This window comes from Delphinapterus leucas, chromosome 10 (assembly GCF_059928025.1).
Source record: "Delphinapterus leucas isolate spDelLeu-1000000601 "Yukka" chromosome 10, BTC_Dleu_Yukka2, whole genome shotgun sequence".
Taxonomy (NCBI): Eukaryota; Metazoa; Chordata; class Mammalia; order Artiodactyla; family Monodontidae; genus Delphinapterus; species Delphinapterus leucas.
The window spans coordinates 29,754,413-29,776,107 of NC_143138.1; the positions used below are offsets into that span (position 1 = coordinate 29,754,413).

General features: G+C 37.9%; 1 protein-coding gene and 1 non-coding gene across 2 annotated transcripts in view; one reads left to right on the forward strand and one right to left on the reverse strand.

Moving 5' to 3' along the window:
• CYP39A1 (cytochrome P450 family 39 subfamily A member 1) overlaps positions 1-21,695 on the forward strand; it is a 74,098-nt gene that overhangs the window by 15,363 nt on the left and 37,040 nt on the right. Inside the window, exons 6-7 of the mRNA XM_022582055.2 lie at positions 6,352-6,459; positions 11,749-11,839. Of these exons, the coding sequence (XP_022437763.1) occupies positions 6,352-6,459; positions 11,749-11,839 (199 nt within the window). The remainder of the gene's footprint in view (positions 1-6,351; positions 6,460-11,748; positions 11,840-21,695) is intronic.
• Positions 14,602-14,708, reverse strand: LOC115801790 (U6 spliceosomal RNA). Its single transcript, XR_004022136.1, has one exon. It is a non-coding gene; the product is annotated as a U6 spliceosomal RNA (small nuclear RNA).

A 21,695-nucleotide genomic window follows, 5' to 3' on the forward strand; every position in this document is an offset into this window, starting at 1 on the left:
CCTAAGAACAGATGTTTATTTAAAAAAAGAAAAAAAAATTGAAAGATAACATTCGTCAAAATGGTAATGTGTACTAAGTTTTGTTTTAAGTACTTTATAAGAAGTAACTCATTTAATTCTCACAACAATCCTGTGAGGTAGGGTCCATATTATGACCATTTTACAGATGAGGAAATTGAGACGCAGAGAGCTTAAAGTACTTGCCCAAGGTTACCCAGCTATTGAAACCAGGTTCCCGTTCCACATGTAAGGATCTTGGAAGTTGCCACTTCATCCTCACACCAAGTAAAAAGCTTAACAGACTGAAAAATCAACAGTTCTTCTTGAAAGAGAGGACACAGAGCAACCTGCTGCCCCCAAGACTAGAGACCAACAGGCAACTACAGGGAGTTGACATTTCCCAGAGCACAGACCTGAGAGTGGAGACTGCCCTGGGAACCTGCGCCAGGGTAGGAAAACCTGAGCTGTAATTAATGAATTGCTAGAGGCTCAGTGCAGACAATTCTCAGAGTTCAAAACTCCATGGGACCTGGGACCCGGTCATAGAAGGACCTCCACCATACTGTGAAACTTACCTCCAGGAGGTGGACCAGTGAAAAATCCCCTAGGGCTTCTGACAGGGGAAGGGGGAAAAGAACAAGTTTGAAATATGCTAGAGCACTCTGTTCTTAACCAGGCCTGCCCTCAGGGGGAAAATAGCTAACCAAAACTTAACCTGCTGGAGGATTATCAGAGCCTAACTGACCTGGGGAAGAGGAGTGTCCAATTGCAGCCACCTCTAGCCATCCTGTCCCACCTAAGGAGGGAGAATAAGACTGAGAAACACTTGTGAAGTTCACAGTCCAGAGGCACAGGCTCATGAAAAGACAGAGGTCTAATCATAAGACTTGAATGCTTCCCCTCCCCTCACACCTAACCACCACATTACTAAAGACCTGTTTATCACCATTCCTTTTACCCAGCACAACATGTCTAGCCATCAAGAAAAATTACAAGGCAAAAAGAAACCTCCACAATTTGAAGAGATAAAGCAAGCATCAGAACCGTTCGTGGCCGGGATGTTAGAATTAACAGATTGGGACTTTAAAAAAATATATGATTAATATGCTAATGACTAAATGATAAAGTAGGCAGCATGCAAGAACAGATGGACAATGTAAGCAGAGAGATGGAAATCCTAGGAAAGAACCGAAATGAAATGCTAGATAGAGATTAAAAAAAAACCAAGTGACAGAAATAAAGAATGCTTTTCATGGACTTATTAGTAGCCTGGACAGAGCTGAAGAAAGAATCTCTGAGCTAGAGGAGATTCAGTCCTTGAAAACCAAAAAGCAAAGAGAAGGAAGACATAAAAAACAGAAATAGAACAGAATATTCAAGGACTGTGGGAAAACGACCGAAGATATAACAGTCATGGAATGGGTATACCAGAAAAAGAAGAAAGAGATGGGAACAGGAGAAATACTTGACACAATAATGACTGAGAATTTCTCCCAAATTAATGTCAGACACCAAACCACAGATCTTGGAAGCTCAGAGAGCACCAATCAAGTAAACACCAAAAAAACTACACCTCAGCATATCATTTTTAAATTACAGAAAATCAAAGATTTAAAAAATCCTGAAAGAAGCCAGAGGGAGAAAAACAAACAAAAAAACAAAGAAAAAAACCACTATACCTATAGAAGAACGAAGATATGAATTACATCTGACTTGTCCTCAGAAAGCATGCAAGCAAGAAGAGAGTGGAATGAAATATTTAGTGTTGAGAGAGGAAAAAACATCAACCTAGGACACTGTACTCTGTGAAATTATCCTTCAGAAGTGAAGGAGAAATAGAGTCTTCTTCAGACAAACAAAAATTGAGGGAATTTTGTTGCCAGTAGACCTGCCTTATAAGAAATGCTAAAAGAAGTTCTTCAGAGAGAAGGAAAATGATATAGGTCATAAACTCAGACCTCCATAAAGAAAGAAAGAGCACGAAAGAAGGAATAAGTAAAGGTGAAAAAGAAACTTATTTTTTCTATTCTTAATTGATCTAACAGTTCAAATTGATATCAACTTGATAACAGTTTGTTCAGATAATAAAATAGCAACAATATATTCAATTATATATGCTCATATGTATATTATATGTATATACATGTGTGTATGTATACTCATGTGTGCTTATGTATAAGTGAAATGAATGATGGAAATGATACAGGGACAGGAGGGAGGAATTAGGATTATTTTGTTACTAGAAGGTACTTACACTACCTGTGAAATGGTACAGTATTATTTTAAAATGGACTTGGATTAGTTGTAAATGTATATTACAGACTCTAGGGCAACCACTAATAAAAAGAAAAATTGAAGTATAGCTTGATATGCTAAGAAAGGAGAGAAAATGGAATCATAAAAATGCTCAGTTAAAATCACAAAAGGCAGGAAAATGGTGGAATACAAAAATAAGAACAAAGAATAAGGGCAGCAAATAGAATACAGTAACAAATATGGTAGATAGTAATCCAGCTATATCAGTAATCACTTTGAATGTCAGTGGCCTAAATGCACGAATTAAAAGACAGAGATTGTCACAGTGGATCTAAAAACATAACCCAACTATATGTTGTCTACAAGAAACCCACTTTAAATATGACACTTTATATTTAATATAGATTAAAAGTAAACAGATGTAGAAAAACATACCATGCTAACACCAATCAAAAGAAAGCAGGAGGAGCTATATTACTTTCAGACAGAGCAGACTTAAAAGGAAGGAAACTTATCAGGCATAATGAAGGACATTACATAATGACAATGAGGTCAGTCCTCCAAGAAGACATAACAATTCTTAATGTGTATGTACCTAGCAACAGAGTGTCAAACTACATGAGACAAAAACTGATGGAACTTCAAACAGAAATAGATGAATCTACTGTCACAGTTGGAGACTTCAACACCCCTCTCTCAGAAATGGACACATCCAACAGACAAAAATCAATAAGGACATAATTGAACTCAACACCACCATCAATCAACTGGATATAATTAATTAAGACTACTTAATCCAGCAACGGCAGAATACATATTTTTTTCTCAAGCTTATATGGAATATTCACCAAAATAAACCACATTCTGGGCCATTCAACACACCTTAACAAATTTATAAGAATAGAAATCATATAATGTCTCTTCTCAGACCACAGTGGAATTAAACTAGAAATCAATAACAGAAAGATAACTGGAAAATCCAAAAATACGTGGAGATTAAACAACACATTTCTAAATAACGCATGGATCAAAGAAGAATTCTCATGAGAAATTAAAATATGTTGAAACAAACTAAAATGAAAAAACAACCTAGTAGTGAAAGCAATGCTTAGAAGGAAATTTATAGCTGGACGTTGAAGCTATCACCAGTGGCCAATGATTTAATCAATCATGCCTATGTATGAAGCTTTCATAAAAACCCAAAAGGACGGGGTTCAGAGAGCTTCTATGTTGATGAACACTTGGAGATTTGGGGAGAGTGGCAAGCAAGCACAAAAGTTCCTTGGCCTTTACCCCTACCTTGCCCTACACATCTCTTCCAGCTGCATGTTCATCTGTAGGCTTTATCGCATCCTTTTATAATAAACCAGTAATCTAATAAGTAAAATGTTTCAGTTCTGTGAGCAGCTCTAGCAAATTAATCAAATCTGAGGAGGGGGTTCATGGGAACCTCTGATTTATATAACCAGTCAGTTAGAAGTACAGGTAACAACTTGGACTTGCAACTGGCATCTGAAATCCAAGGAGGGGGTCTGTGTAACTTCCGATCCTTAGCCAGTTAGTCAGAAGCACAGGCAATAACCTGGGCTTGCAACTGACATCTGAAGAGCAGGGCAGAGTCTTGTGGGACTAAACCCTTAGCCTGTGGAACATGATGCTATCTTTGGGTAAATAGTGTTATAATTGAGCCGAATTATAAGACACCCAGATGATGAACCAAGCATTGTTTGTGGTGTGTAGAACCCCCCTCACACACATTGGAAATTGGTACCAGAACCCCTTTAGCAAGGATGTCCCCTCCAACCACTCTTTTTCAACATAGTACTGGAAGTCCTTGCTAATGCAATAAGGCAAGAAAAGGAAATAAAAATTATACAGATTGAAAGGGAAGACATAAAACTGTCTTTGCTTGCAGATGATGTGAACATATGTAGAGAAAATCCAAAAGAATCAACCAAAAAACTACTGGAGCTAATGAGTGATTTTAGCAAGGTTGTAGGATACCAAGTTAACACACAAAAGTTAATTGCTTTCCTACATGCCAACAATGAATAAGTGGAATGTGAAATTAAAAACGCAATACCCTTTACATTAGCATTCCCCAAAATGAAATACTTACATATATATAAAACAAAACAAGATCTATATGAGGAAAACTGCACAACTACAAAACTCTGAGGAACAAAGTCAAAGAACTAAATAAATGGGGATATATTCCATGTTCATGGATAGGAAGACAATATTGTCAAGATGTCAGTTCTTCCCAACCTGATGTATAGATTCAATGCAATCCCCAATAAAAAACCCCAGCAAGTTATAAAATTTCATGGATTCTAAAATTTATATGGAGAGGCAGAAGACCCAGAATCACCAACACAATGTTGAAGGAAAAGAGCAAAGTTCTTCAAAGAAGTGATGCTATCCAACTTCAAGATTTACTGTAAATCTTCAGTAATCAAGATAATGTGATGCTGGCAAAAGAATAGACAAATAAATTAATGGAACAGAATAGAGAGCCCAGAAAGAGACCCCATTAAATATAGTCAACTGATCTTTGACAAAGGAGCAAAGGCAATATAATGAAACAAAGATAGACTTTTCAACAAATAGTGCAGAAACAACTGGACATTCACACGCAAAAAACTTAGTTGATCTTGGGTGTGGCGATGCCTACTTAGATATAACACTAAAGACACAATTCATAAACTATTAAGCTGGATTTCATTAAAATTAAACTGCTCTGTGAAAAGACAATATCAGGAGAATTAGAAGACAAGTCACAAACTGAGAGAGAGTATTGGCAAAATAAAGGACTATTATCCAAAATATACAAAGAACACTTAAAACTCGACAATAGGAAAACAAACAACCCAATGGAAAAACAGACCAAAAATAGACCTTAAGAGACACCTCACCCAAGAAGATATATAGATGGCCAATAAGCATATGAGAAGATGCTCCACATCACATGTCATCAGGGAAATGCAAATTAAAGCAATGAGATACCACTACTCACCTATTAGAATGGCCAGAATCTGGAATACAGACAATACCAAATGCTGACAAGGTTGTAGAACAACAGGAACTCTCATTCATTGCTTGTGGGAATGCAAAATGGTATAGACTTTTTGGAGGTTTCTTACAAAATGAAACATACTCTTACCATACAGTCCAGCAATTGTGCTCCTTGTATTTGCCCAAATGGTTTGAAAACTTACACTCACACGAAAACCTACATATGGATGTTTGTAACAGCTTTATTCATAATTGCCAAAACTTGGATGCAACCAAGATGCCCTTCAGTAGGTAAATGGGTAAATAAGCTATGGTACATCCAAAGAATAGAGTATTAGCGCTAAAAAGAAATGAGCTATCAAGCCATGAGAAGACATGGAGGAACCATAAATGCCTATTACTAAGTGAAAGAAGCCAGTATGAGAAGGCTACATACTATATGATTCCAACTATGAAATTTTGGAAAAGGCAAAACTATGAAGAAAGTAAAAAGATCAGTGGTTGTTAGGGGTGGGGAGAGATGAATAGGCAGAGCATAGAGGATTTTTTAGGGCTATGAAAATACTCTGTATGATATTATAATGATAATAGATATCATTATGCATTTGTCCAAACCCATAGAGTTTATAACACCAAGAGTGACTCCTAATGTAAATTATGCACTTTAGATGACTATGATGTATCAAAGTCGTTTCTTCCTTGGTCAAAAATGTCCCATTCTGGTGAGTGATGTTGATAATGAGGACGGCTATGCTTGGGTGGGGGTAAGGGTTATATGGGAAATCTCTGTACTTTCCTCTCAATTTTCTTGTAAACCTAAAACCACTCTAAAAAATAAAGTCTTAAAAAATTAAGCCAGGATTTGAACCAATGCAGTAAGAGCGTTGAACCCCAGAGTCCCTGCTCCCAATTACTATACTACCAGTAAGTATGTAAATCCCTTAGCATGCCTGAAATCACAGACCTAAGAATGGCAAAAATAGTATCTTTCAGATTAAAGAAAAATGCATGATCTTTGTTTATTAACATCAGTCTTTGTCACATAACTCTGGTTTGACAATATTTATTTCTTTTAAACAGACAGTAATGCAGGCTCTGCTGGATCTCCTAGAGATGGAAACAAATGAACAAAAGAGTCCCAATTATGGGCTCTTACTACTTTGGGCTTCTCTGTCCAATGCTGTCCCTGTAAGTATATTAGTAAAGGAAGGATTGCATTTCTGTCTACTGTTTTTCCCTTCATTTTTCTTTCTGGTTTTTTTTTTTAAAATTCTTTTCACTTCTTATCATGGGGAAGAAAAAGACTGTAATGGATTTGGTTGTGAGATAGAAAAACAAAACTGAATGCCTAAGAAAATGTGATAAGATCACAAAGGAGGCAAAGCAGAGAACTGAAGTGAATTCTGCCCTTTGAAAGGCAGCATGTAACAGGTGAAGGGAAACATTTGCACTTTGGGGTCAGTTGTGACAACACCTGTATATGCAGCACTTTCTGTACTTTCCATGTCAGGCAACATGCTTAGTATTGGTGCTGCAAAGATAAGTAAGTCTTGACCCCAGACATTTACTGGGGAGAGAGCAGGTAAACGGATAGCTCAGTTAGAATTGGACTGGAATCCAGATATCCCAGCCATAGCCATAGAATCTCATGGAGGTAACGAATACTCTGAGCCTCCATTTCCTTATTGGTAAAAAAGGGATAATAAAACTCCTAGTATGGCCCTAGACTTGGGTACTTAATAAACGGTAACGCTCATTTCTCTGCGAGATTGTTGTGAGGATTTAGCGAGATAAGCCCAGCTGCCACCCGGTGATCATGAGTTCTTTGTCGACCCCTGAACCCATTCTCCTTCTATGCACCATTCCTGTTTGCATTGCTTGGCATCGTGGTCCTGTAAGCTTCCCCATGAATGGAGCTGGTGACACTGGAACTCACGATACTTCTAAAGGGAGCAGAGATTTTTGAACTGGTTTTTTTTTTTTAAGCTGTTATGAACTAGAATACAGCCATGAGATTTGTCTGGCACTTCATGTTCGATGCACAGCAGTTTCCTGCATCAGGAGGATTTCATATCAGCTTAAGCTGCACTTAAATTATTTGAGAGATTAAAGGGTAAACTTTTTATGTATTTGTTTTCTACTAAATAAGAACTTTCAACCTATCTATAATGATAAAGGTATTCATTTTTTCTTTTTTCTTCTAACAAATAGAAATAAGATGTGTTAAGTATTATTTGTTTCCCCTTCCTCTTATAAAGGTTGTAGAGGGCTTTCTAAGTCCTGATATTCTAGTTGTCTTTAACCCATTATAAACTAACTGGGTAACAGAGCAGAAATAGAAATTCTGGCTTCTCTGCTCAAATGTGTGTCAGCCACTAAAATACGTATTTCATCTGGCATGGGCAAATAAAAGTAGTCTAACCCTTTCCTCTTCTTTAGGTATCTCTAATATTACTCTCTGATTTTTCCTTATACAATTTTCTTGGAAACTGATTAAGCTAGAGCAAAATTAAAAGGCAAATATCAAAACAACTCCCAAAGCAGCAACAAAACAGCCACTCCTGTCACAGGATTAATTTTCAACATCTCATTAGAAAGCACCCCCCCCCCAGAAGAAAGGGACACAAAGCCGCATTGATCTGACTCCGGGGGAGTCAGATTTTTGGAATTTGTTCCTGGCACTGGTGTGAAAGAATTTAACTTAATTGCAGAAAGCAAGTGTCTGATGATCAGCAGAAGTTCCATCTTGCTGGCTCTTGTTGGCACTTCTAAGAGGCAGCTGGTGTGTGGGCAGAGACCCTGGACTGGCTTTAGAGTCAGGTCCAAAGGCAGATCCCACAGCTGGGTGACAATGGGCCAAGTGTTTAACTGTGACCCTCAGTGTCCTTATCTGTAAAATAGCATGAATGTTATCTACCTCATAGGATACTATGAGGATTATATTTTTAAGAAGTGGAAAGTGGCTAACAGTCCCTGGCTCAATAAATGTTAGCTTTCTTTTCTTATAAAAAGTAACACCATGGTTTCAATCAGTCATTTCTTTCAATGGCCCACTAATAATGAACTGCCTTGGCTTCCAAAACTTGACCTCTCAAATGCCCAAGGGTGGGAGTGGCCACTGCTGTCCTGGCTTCTGTGATCTCCAAGGCGGCCAGGAGAGCTGCCAGAAGCCCTGCCAGGGGCCTGTGCTTTCCTGGTGCCTAGATCATTCTCTTCTCTTTTACTCTGTGCTCTGTCTCTAGGACTACAGAACTCAGAGCTCAGGCTTCAGACAGGCTTGGTACAAGGCACCAGGAAGCCCTGTTATGAGACCAAAGTCTAGGTGAACTTTGGTGGACTGGCCCAAGATATTAACCATGATTTATGAAATTATTTCTATGGGAAAACCATTTCCAAGTCCCAAGAAATTCGTGGCTGCCAAATGTACTTTTTAAGAAAACTTTTCCAAATGAACCTCAAAGCTGACATTTTACCTTTTTAATCTGCTTCTCTGAAGCTCTTTCTAAACACTTTCAGTAGTGGCTTCCCCACCTCACTCTCAATTCCCACAGCATTTATTGGTTACTCTTTTATATGCCTTTCTTTTCTTTTTAAAAGAGTAATTTTTTAATTAAAAAATTTTAAGTAGAATATAATATAGATTTTTAGAAGAGAGATTTGTTAAGAGGCATCAAACATAGTAACTAACACCATTGCACAACCATTTATAGTTTAACTGAATTCCTTGAGTTTGCTTTAAAATAAGGTATTACCCAATTTTAGTGAATCTCTAAAACTCTAATTAACCACGTAAAACTCTAAACCCCTCTTTTGTGTAACTGAAAAATCTATGTACTATCACTAAGGTATATTTTTCCCCAACATGAACTCTTGAGTCTTTAAATAACGAGGTCCTACTGTATATCACAGGGAACTATATTCAATATCCTGTAATAAACCATAATGGAAAAGAATATGATAAAGAATATATATATATATATAAAACTAAATCACTTTGCTGTAGAGCAGAAATTAACACGTTATAAATCAACTAAGCTTCAATAAAGTAAGTTAAAAAAAATGATGGATTGAGTATGGAGTGCTTATTAATTAAATCCAATAATTCAGCACTTCCATCTATAGAGAGTATAGAAGGGGCCCACGTGGGGAGACATGTTGAAGAGAGCTGTCTGAGCATGTTTCCTCTGTAAAAATGAACTAGTTGATCTCTAGGGTAAGCCTTTCCTAATCTGGAAAATGCCACAGAAAGTGGATCTTGGGATAGAGGCCTCAGTTCTCCCATTCACTTTGTTTATGTAAACGGCACCATGTTTATGCCCACAGTATCAGTTTACTGTCACAAAGGGGAAAACAATGAGTAGTACTGAATTTGGCTTTGTCCAAGCACTTCCTTTCAGACCGTTGTTCTTCCTCTTTTGACCACAGAGGGGAGTATTGGGATCATTTAAAGGTGTTTAACAGTCCCTCACAAGAGACAGAAAAACTTAAGTGACACAGTGTTGTCTGAGTCTTTTCAGGATTGGTTTTCCTAAGATGAAATTTCTTTCACAATATGTGTTTACAGAAAGCAGATGAAAGGGAACCCAATCTTCTCTTGATGATTTGATACGTTTCCTTTCATGTGTAACCTAAAAATAGAAGCAAAAATATCTACCTGAATTAATGGAAAATTAATTTTTTTAATTGAAGTATAGTTTATTTACTCTATTGTGTTAGTTTCAGGTGTACAGCATAGTGATTCAGTATTTTTTCAGCTTATACTTCATTATAGGTTATTACAAGATAATGAGTATAATTTCCTGTGCTGTACAAGTACATCCTTGTTGCTTATCTATCTTATACATAGTAGTTTGTATCTGTTAATCCCATACTCCTAATTTATCCTTCCCCGCTTCTCTCTCCTTTTGTTAACCACAATTTTGTTTTCTATATCTGTGAGACTGTTTCTGTTTTGCATGTACATTCATTTGTATTATTTTTTAGATTCCACATGTAAGTGGTATACAATATTTGCCTTTTTCTGTCTGACTTATTTCACTAAGCATACTATTCTCTGGGTCCATCCACATTGCTGCAAATGGCAGTATTTCGTTCTTTTTCGTGGCTGAGTAGTATTCCATTGTATATATGTACCACATCTTCTTGATCCGATCATCTGTTGATGGACACTTGAGTTGCTTCCGTGTCTTGGCTACTATAAGTAGTGCTGCTGTGAACGCTGGGGTACATGTATTTTTTTTTGAATTAGTATTTTCATTTTTTCTGGATATATACCCAGGAATAAAATTGCTGGATCATATGGTAGTTCTATTTTTAGTTTTGCTTTTTTTTTTTTTTTTTTTGCGGTACATGGGCCTCTCACTGTTGTGGCCTCTCCTGTTGCGGAGCACAGGCTCCGGACGCATAGGCTCAGCGGCCATGGCTCACGGGCCCAGCCGCTTCGCGGCATGTGGGACCTTCCCGGACCGGGGCACGAACCCGTGTCCCCTGCATCGGCAGTCGGACTCTCAACTACTGCGCCACCAGGGAAGCCCCCTATTTTTAGTTTTTTTAAGGAACCTCCATAATGTTTTCCATAGTGGCTGCACCAATTTACATTCCCAGCAACAGTGCACAAGAGTTCCGTTTTCTCCACATCCTCACCAACATTTGTAATCTGTAGACTTTTTGATGATAGCCATTCTGACAGGTGTGAGGTGATACTTCATTGTGGTTTTGATTTGCATTTCTCAAGTAATTAGAGATATTGAGCATCTCTTCATGTGCCTGTTAGCCATCTGTATGTCTTTGATGTTTAGCAGTGTAATTTTATCTTATAATACCACAATGAGGAAAGATATGAAATAATTTTGTTTGGTCTATAGTGAGAACTTGCAAACATACTATGTTCAGTAATACCCTATAAACTTGCAAGTACCCTTTTTCAATAGGGTATGAAAGGACCCTAGTTTTGATATAAGTACTTTCATAATTTAGTTGATAAGATTTTAGGTATAGTTTCTGGGACTTATTTAAAATTCCCATGTTTCATTTGCAGAATATATGATTTGCTAATTTATTTGTATTTCAAGGAATTACATCTTGAAAAATGCCTTTGTTTTGGACTAACATTCTTAAGTGTCATAATTTGTTGCTCCTAAATTTCTAATATGTGCTTATATAATATTTTATGTTGTATATTAGTACAATAAAACACGCTGCTTTTCCCATTTTTTTTAGTGAAAATAGTTTACTCTATATAGACAATATTGTGAAACTATAGTGGCAGAATAAAATCATAAATTTGACCCCTTAGAGATATGTAACATCTCTTTTGTTCATAAAATCTAGTTGTTTTCGAAGATACTCTTTACTAACATGATTTTAAGTTTAGTTTAAATTTCTCGTTTCTTTTAAATGTTTCTGGCTAATACTATGTATGCTTTTGTTCACGTTCAAAGAAGGTTGTATGTTTTGACATATGTTTTTCTTTTTAAGGTTGCATTTTGGACATTTGCATTTGTCCTCTCTCATCCCAATATCCACAGGACCATTGTGGAAGGCATATCATCTGTGTTTGGCACAGCAGGTACTAAAACTGAATTAAATTGCATTATTGAAGAGATATCTAATAATGTGTGCTTGTCACACATTATGGGCAAAGTTAAATGCCCATAATTTAATAGAATTTCAAAGTAGTCCAAATTGAACATCATTTGTTATGTGCTTCAGGATATAAATTGATCAGGTAGGATCCTAGAATTTAATTACTGTCAAGGATTTTAGAAGTCACCTGGACCAACTCCCTTATTTTCCAAATGATGAAACAGAGATCGTGACTTGCCTAAATTCCCTATTTAAACATAAGTGTATAATGCACAGGGTTTTTCTTCTAATCTCTTAGCCCCTTGCCTCAGTTGAACTACAAGTCGTAGTTTTGGAATTCAGGGTTTTCCAGATTTTATAAAAGTAATGTGGTGCATATTCCATGTACTGCTTAACTGTATTAATGGGATATGGATGTCAGGTAAGGCTACACCACCAAAGGAATTATTTTCAAAGTTACAGTTTTTAGAGGTTGAGTGGGTTAGAACTGCAGGTAGAGATTGCTACCTTGCCCTTTTTGGTCCAGATTTGGGCTCATCAGTTATCGTCAGTTTTAAACAGCAGAAATAAGCTTGAATGGAGAAGTTTCCACTAGTTTATTCAGCATAAATTGACCTGTTTGGGAGTAGATTTTTTTTTCAAAAAAACCCTTTAATATGTCAAATTGTATATTCTGATGTAAAAAAATAATAAATGACTTGGTTTTCTTGGAAGAACACAATATAATAGTAAGACAAAAGACTGTGATGCCAATGAACAATTATCCCTCCTCTCCTTCGTGATTGCTGAACGTATTTTATTGGATTTTTCAATTTATTTTGACTGCTTCTTATTGAGTTAAACCAAAAATCAAATTGGCTTGGCCAACATGGATATTGAAGCCATACTTTCTCTGAGCCTGAGTGTGAATCACCAGATGCTAGGTTGTATTTCACAGAAATGGTGAGCATTAGAATCATTGAGTACAAACAGTGCTAACAAGTTAGATTCTGGAGATACACTGGTGGATGTAAGAGATGACTTGCCTTTATGGAGCTTACATCTACAAAGCTAATGGAAATGCGCCTGCCTGCGTGTCTACAAATGACAAAGGGAATGTGTTCTTGATCATCACATGCTCTATCTTACCAGAGTCTGCTCCTGACATAGGGTTCTCCAAATTCCTGGTCTTTAAGAAATAAAAAGGTAGTGATGGGGATGGTTGGGGTAATATGGGGAGCCTATCTGACCCAAAGGCCACAACAGAAGCCTTACATTAATTGAAATTTCTACTGTGCTTGAATGTTGAACTCTTGAACACAGTTCTAGTGGAGGAAGACAAAACTTTTCCCCTTTTTCTATATTCTTGTTTATTTTTAGAACCTATTGTTCTCCTCTGACAGAACAATTCTCCTTCAAGTAGTAGTACCCGTGTACTGGCTATAGTATATCAGCGCTTTCAGTTTATAAAAGATCAAACGTTTTTTCCCTGCTTATACAGAAGCAGTTCAGATCAATCGAAGCATAAGATATAGTAGCTCAAGAATTTAGATATTGTGAGTGAAGGCCACAGAGCTTTGGAGGTTGATATCAAGGGAGATAGCCATGTGCCCATACAAAGGATCCTGTCAAAGGAAGGACATTAAAGTGCATGAAATAAGAATTGGACTGAGTATGGCATTTCTCCCATTCTTTTGCTCTTTTCTTTTCTTTTTTTTTTTTTTTTAAAGTTAATTTATTTGGCTGCACCTGGTCTTAGTTCCAGCATGCAGGATCTAGTTCCCTGACCAGGGATTGAACCTGGGCCCTCTGCATTGGGAGCGCGGAGTCTTAACAGCTGGACCACCGGGGAAGTCCCTCTTATGCTCTTTTCTATTACAAGATTACCTTTTCCTTCTTTGAAGACGCTTTTAGTGAACTTCTAACTCAGCATCTCTCTAGCCTCAATACTCACTGCTAGAGCCCATCCCGGACACTTTGCCCAACTTCCTTATAAAATAAGTCTGAGGGCAAAAGCTGCTGTTGAATACTTGGTCTTTTGTATCTGGCTTCTTTCACTTAGTATAATGTTATATTTTGTATGTTGATGTTTTAAGTTAGTTGATTTTCAGGTGTTGAACCTCCTTGCATTCCTGAGATAAATTTTTAGTTATGGTGTATAATTCATATAAAACATATGACTTTATATACGTTGCTGGATTCAGTTTGTTAGTACTTTGTTGAGGAATTTTGCATCTATATTAATAAGATATATTGATTTATAGTTTTCTTTCTTGTGATAACTTTGTCTGGTTTTGGTATCAGAATAATTTTGACTTTATAGAATGACTTCAGAAGTATTTCCCTCCTCTTTTATTTTTTGGAAGAGTTTGTGAAGGATTGATGTTAATTCTTCTGTAACCATATGGTAGAATTCACCAGTGAAGTGATCTGGTCCAGAAATTTTCTTTTTTGAGAAGTTTTTGATTAATTCAATCTCTCTACTTGTTACAGGTCTGTCCAGATTATCTATTTCTTCTTTTTTTAAAATTGAGATATAATTGACATACAATATCCTATTAGTTTTTGATGTACAACATAATGATTTGATATATGTATATATTGTGAAATGGTTACCACAATAAATTTAGATAGCATCCATCACCACACATAGTTACAGTTTTTTTCTTGTGATGAGAACTTTTAAGATCTACTATCTTACCAACTTACAAATATATAGTACAGTATTATTAACTATAGTCACAATGCTGTACATTACATCGCCAGAAAAATATGGAATGCTTCACAAATTTTAGTGTCATCCTTGCACAGGGGCCATGTTAATCTTCCCTGTATCTTTGCAATTTTAGTATGTGTGCTGCTGAAGTGAGAACTATATATTTCTTCTTGAGTCAGTTTTGGAGTTTGTGTCTTTTTAGGAGTTTATCCATTTCATGTAGGTTATTTAACTTGTTGGCATACAACTGTTCCTAGTTTTCCCCATAATCTTCTTTATTTCTGTAAGCTCACTAGGAAAACATCTCCCTCATTCTTAATTTTAGTAATTTATGTCCTCTTTCTTTTTCTCTTGGTCAGTGTAGCTAACGGGTTATCAATTTTGTTTTCAAAGAACTGTTGATTTTATTGATTTGTTTGATCTTATTCTTTCTATTGATTTTCTGTTCTCTATTTCATTTATTTCTGTTCTAATCTTTATTATTTATCATTTCTATCTCCTTACCTATATTCTCTATTTAGTTCTTTAGACATGATTAATTATTTGAATATATTTAAAGTATCTGATTTATAAGTGTTTCTTTAGTAAATCCAATATCTGAGTTTCTTCAGGGATAGTTTGTATTGAGTGCCTTTTCCCTGTGTGGTCTATGTGTTCTTGTTGCATGTCATATTTCATATTTTTTGTCATGTGTCTTACAATTTTTAAATTTTGTCCAATTTAAAGCTGGACATTTAAAATAATATAATGTGGTAATTCTGGAAATCAGATTCTCCTTTCTGCTCAGGGTTCCTTATTATTGCTGTTTGTTGTTCTTGCTTGTTTGTTTGTTTACATAAGTAAATTCCAAAAATATTTGATGTTGATAAATGCTATGTGAAAAAGAAAACAGAGCAGATTAGGGAGGATCAAGGGTGCCAGAAATGGGGGGAAAGTGGTAGGTTTAAATAGTTGGATCAGAGTTGGCCTTCCTGGAAAGGTGATATTGAGCAAGGACTTGAAGATGGTTAGGCGTTAGAAAACACATATCTAGAGGAAGAGCTGGTTTGAGTTAGAGACTGCAGGTCTGGCCTCACTGTGTTCTCACAGAATTCTCACAGGCATTAACATTTGGGTCCTATTTAGACTGTGTTTTCAAGCAATTTTCTTTTCTAATTTAGGATTCCCACTGTGAGTATCTACCCACCAGCAGAAGGTCATTCGAACTTAAAAACAAACAAAAACAAATAAAAATGCATTTAAATTTTTAAACTGGTTGCATTTGGCCCTTTTCACCTTCTTGTGTTAATTTAGGGTAGCATATACAGCACACTTGTTTGTTTTTGTGTTGTTTTTTTTTTGCATGTGTGTATTGTTTTTGGTTTTTAGTGGCCATTCAGTTTTATTGCACATTTATTTAAGGGAAAAATTAGTAAATTTTTTTCTGTTAATTTACAAGGAATCAGGTTAGTTAACAGAAATGCACCTGCATAGAAACAATTCCTATCTTACATAAAGTCATGATTTGTGGATCATAAAAGACACACTACAAAATTTTCACTGGATAAAAGTCAGAAATTTGATTTATGACTTTCAATCCTGTCACTCACTGATTGTGTGATTTTGGATAAAAGAGAAAATTTACTCAGAGCCAAGCAATAACGTTTCTTGACACCACTGTGTTCTGATTTAGCAGCAATCCTGCCTGGGGACAGACCAACACTGTCAAGTGACCAGATGCTATTACCTGGTCACACTAACTTAATGGCTACACTCACCATGCACTGGTGAGAAAAGATTTCATCTCTGCTCATAATTATAAACAAGCATAAAAACTAGCAGAGTGATAAATGAGGCTCAGATCCTGTGATGATGTTCTAGGCAAATTCCATGTTGTTTGCATTATTTTAATTAGTTCATCAGTTTTACTTCGTTGCATTTAAACATTTTCATTTATTCTTGAAATCTTCTCTGTAGTCATCTCTTACCCATGTTATAACGTATTCAACTTTTATCCGCTTGGATGTGTCCCAGTACCATCTAGATAACCCATAGCAACATCCTTGGAGGATTCCATCATGGCGTACGAAAGACCTGAGTCCCTCCAGCTAACTGAAGAAGCTCACTCTTGCTACCCCTCTGCAGCCTGCCAGGGCTCGATGGCTGATTAGCCAAAGTTGTGTCTGTGGTAGAGCCTTGGCCCTTATGCCACATATCGACCAAAATATTGAAGAAAGAGATCAGTAGCAGAGCCAAGGTCACTACAATGAAGTTATGAATGGAGAAAAGTTATTTTGTTTTAAAAAATTCTCTCCATTCCCATTGCTAGCCGGACAATATGAACCTAATTTGGAGATTTTGGAGGCTCCGGCATACGATACAGGAAATTTCTTACATAGCCTCATTTTCCCCTGCTAGCCCAGATTTTAAAAATCCTGGAATAAACTCAGAAGACATTAAATTATGCCAGAGCTTTTCACAAACTACTTCTCATCCATTGACCTTGCAGAATCTATGTAGATTACCTAAGAAAGTGTTTATAAATGCAGGAGATTTCATTGGAAACCCACTCCAAATATATAATTTTCTTGTCTTCTTTTCCCCTTGGCCTTAATGACCAAGATGGTGTCATCTTGGAGCTCACAACTGGTTACTTTCCAATCCGCTAATCCAGGCACAAAGACAAGGGTGAAACTTGAGTGGTTGATATCTGGCCCCGAGAGGTTTCCCGGGAGGCTACATTCCTTCCATTATTTTCTGCCTATATAATACCTGAGGTGTGTCTTATGACACCGTAACCCAGGAGATTTTGTGTGAAGTCATTCTGTCTTCATTTATTGCCTAGCTTCAGCAGGTGGAAGGAGATACCTCTGATAGCTGTAGATTATTTACAAGCTTAGAGATCGGTCCTGCTCTGGCAGGTCTCATTTTATTAAGTCTTTCACTATCTCACCCCAGTGTAGCACAGTTAATCTGCTTTGCTCATTCTCTACATTTTTCATTCAGACACAGTTCTTTTCTCTGAGTGTTCTGTTGGAGAATTATTCAGGCATTTGGATAATCTTTTTCCCTCTTTAGAAAATAATGAGATAAAGGTATTCAAGCCAGGTCGGCATCTCTCCAGAGAACGCAATCCAAAAATTTAGAATTACTATGCAGAGTTTATAAAGAAAGGGTATTTCTAGATCTAAATCGATTTTACCTGTTACTGTTTACCCATTGTTGTCTTTTTGCATCAATATCTCTACCTTTTATTTATTATAAATTGGACTATGTCCTTTATTCCTTGAAAAAAACCATCATAATTATGAAGCAGGCTTCATTTTATATTCTAGTAGGAGAGGAACTGATAATCTCTTTTTAATATATGAAAGAAATATTTCTGCCAATAACATAGGGTACTATTTTTTTAGAGGAGAATCTTATTTGGTTGTGTTGGTATAGTGGCATTAATCTTTTCTCTAAATGATTGAGTGGGATTCGGTATATTTTTATATGTGCGTTGACAGATGGAAGGAAGGGTGGGGAGGGTCAGTCTGTTGATTCTTGACTCTGTCTTCTGTCCATCTTAATAACCTGTTCTGAGCACTATTGTAGTCCTTGGTATCTTTCTCAATTCGTTGTTATAGCTGCCCCTTTCATTCTTGGTCTGTAGTTATGAACATCAGACTGAAGCTGCTAATCAAAGTGTACCTCCGAAAGGTTATTGCTTATAATTTTCAATAGGTGTCAAGCAGAGTGGTTATCGATCCCAGGGGAGGACTCTAAACACTTCTGCTCACTGCATCTTGGTATCAGAGTTGCCAAGGAAAACACAATGCTGTCAGGCACTGGATGCAACAATACTAAACTCACATAGAGAAGAAAGAGAGTAAGATCAGCTTCAGGAGTGGGTGTCAGTCCCCCATCACCAGGATGTCTCTCTCCCTGTGGGCGACGCAGGGAAATTGGCCACTGCACACCCCTCTCACACCGCAGTGGAAGGAACCCTGTCCCATTTCCTCGGAGGGCAGATGTAACAGTGGGGTTGGACAGGTGCCGTATTCTGCACATACTTTAAGCAGAGACAGAAGAGTACTCTCTGCCCCTGAAACAAGGAAAGATATTCCCACACAAGGTGATGCACCTGGCACAGGCTGTGTAGAGGCTGTGTGGGCCCTTTGTCTCTTGGTGAGGAAGTGTTCCAGGCCCAAGGCCCACCCTTCCGCAGCTGAGTTGGGGCTGAAAGACTGAGCGTGAGACCCGCTTTTCCCAACAATAGGAATATGTGTCTGATCATCAAAATTCATCCTAAATCCTTAAGATGCCAAAAAGTCATATCCACCCCTGGAAAAGTCCGAAGAACCAGAGCTGGAAGTTCAGAAATGACTGAGGTGTTTGGAAGAAGCTGGTGACTAGAGGGGGAGAATTGAAGGGGCTGCGACCTGCCAGGCTGCAGCTACAGTCCCTAAAGCCCTAATGCCCGTATTCACTGTCCATGGACAGTCTCTAGGCTTATTCTCTGCTTTTCCCAGTCTGTATCCACCACAAATACCTTAAGCTGTTTTTAAGTCTTCCTTTCCAATTTCCATCTGTCCTTCCTGTTTATTTAACTGGTATTTCTCTTACATAAAGACACTGAGGACAGGTTGAGGGCAGGACCTAGAGGGAGGAAACTACAGCATTTAAAAATATACATATTTTTAGGGCTTCCCTGGTGGCGCAATGGTTGAGAGTCCGCCTGCCGATGCAGGGGACACGGGTTCGTGCCCTGGTCCGGGAGGATCCCACATGCCGCGGAGCGGCTGGGCCCGTGAGCCATGGCCGCTGAGCCTGCGCGTCCGGAGCCTGTGCTCCGCAACGGGAGAGTCCACAGCAGTGAGAGGCCGCAAAAAAAAATAAAATAAAATAAAATAAAATAAAAATATATACATATACACATATTTTTAAAAAACAATCTAAATAAAGAAAAAGCCATATCATGTTCCTATACGGGAAGGCTTAATATCATGAAAATGCCAACCACTTTCAAATTAATATATATTTAATTAATTATAAGGAATATTCCAATGGTTTTGGTGGGGAGGAAATTAACGAAATGACTTAAATATTTTTTTGAAGAATAAGTGTGATTAGAAATCAAGATTAATCGAAGTGTAAATAGGTAAGGCCATATTTGCCCTACCAGATAGTAAAACTTATTATATAAGTTGCTATAACAAAAGAGTACACGACTGGCACAGGACAAGTAATTGATCATCATGGCCCTTATTTGCTTCCCTTTTGCCAAAAAAAGCAAATTCAGAATCTTTTCTTTCAAAGGTAAAAAAAAAATTACCGGAAAAAAGTCACTTTTCTATTTTGTTTCATATTCTTGAGGCAAAAGTTTCTAAACTGTCAACATTTGCAATGAGTTAATATTCTAGAAGCCTGCAGTCATTTGGGAGACTATATTTATAGTCAGTTTATAGGTAACGACAGTGAACTAAAAAGCATGTATCTCCACAGCCTAGCATATACTTCATAATCTTTCATCTACTCTCATCTTCTTTCTCTTGATTTTTTAAAAATAAATTTAACTTAATATCTTTCTTACAGAATTTTGTCTCACAGAACATGTTCAGTAGTGGACGTGTACAGTAATGGACATGCATAATAATAAAGGAAGTTAGTATTTTATAAGGAATAAAACCCAAAGTGTACACCATTTTTCTCTATCAAAGAAACATTTAGGAGTTCCAGATTAATATGGCAGAGTAAGAAGATCCTGAGCTCACCTCCTCCCATGGACACACCAAAACCACAACTACAAGTAGAATGATTATCTCTGAGAATGACCTGAAGACTAGCAGAACAGATTTTCTACAACTAAGAATGTAAACAGAATGCCATGTTAAGATGGGTAGGAGGGTCAAAGATGCAGTCTAGACAGAACCCATACCCCCAGTGTGGTGACCCACATGTGGGAGGGATAGCACAACTGCAGAGGTGTCCGCTTCACAGTGAGGGGGTCCAAGCCCATGTGGGGATCCTCAGCTTGGGGACCTGCACAGGGAAGATGAGCTCCCATAACATCTGGCTTGGAAGACCAGTGGGGTCTACATTTGGGAGAGCTGGAGGGCTATGGGAAACCGAGACTCTGCTCTTAAAGGGTGCACACACAAACTCACTTACTCTGAGTACCAGCACAGAGGCAGGAGAATGTGAGGGGTACCTGGGTCATATGCTGCAGGAGGTTCCCTGAACAATTTGGGGGTGAGTGCTGGAGGGGTAGGGATCTGGTGGAATTTTCTCCAGGGTTGAAGGCACTGGCCAATGCCATTTTTTTTTTTTTTTACCTCTCCTTCCACCATCTGGCCCAGTACTGGCAGGCAACATTTCTGTCACTCTCCATCAACTAGCTAACACCATGTGCCCCATGCCAGCGTTCTCCTGAGAACCCACCCTGCCCATCCCACCCTCCCCAGCCAGCCCCTTCAAAGCGGCCCCTGCCCCACCTGGCAAGTGGCCTCAGCTGGCCCCCGGCAACTGTACAAAGTGGCTCCACCTCTGGGGGGCGGGGGGGCACCCTGCATGCCATGAACCCACAGCAGTCACAGCAGAGCCCACAGGCCAGCCAGGGCACAGTTGCAATCCAACCACACAGGAGGATGTGCACAGCACACATGTGGGACATCCCAGGAGCACCTGGCTCTAGTGGCCAAGAGGGATTGCACCCCGTGCCCCACGGAACACCTTATACATAAGCCTGCTGTTTCAAGAACAGGAGATATAGCTGATCTACTTAATGCATAGAAATAGACACAGAGGGTTAGGCAAATGAAAAGATAAAGGAATATCTTCCAAACAAAAGAAAAAGATAAAAACCTCAGAAAAAGAACTAAATGAAACAAAGATAGCAATTTACCAGACAAAGAGTTCAAAATTATAGTCATAAAAATGTTCACCAAAGTTGGGAGAAGAATGGATGAACTCAGTGAAACCTTGAAAAGGCAAATAGAAGATACGAAAAAAGACCCAATCAGAGCTGAAGAATACAATAACTGAAAGAGAACATACACTAGAGGGAATCAGCAGCAGATTAGAGGAGGCAGAAGAATGGATCAGCAATCTGGAAGACAGGGTAGTGGAAATCACCCAATCAGAACAGCAAAAAGAATAAAAACCAATGAGGAAGGCTTCCCTG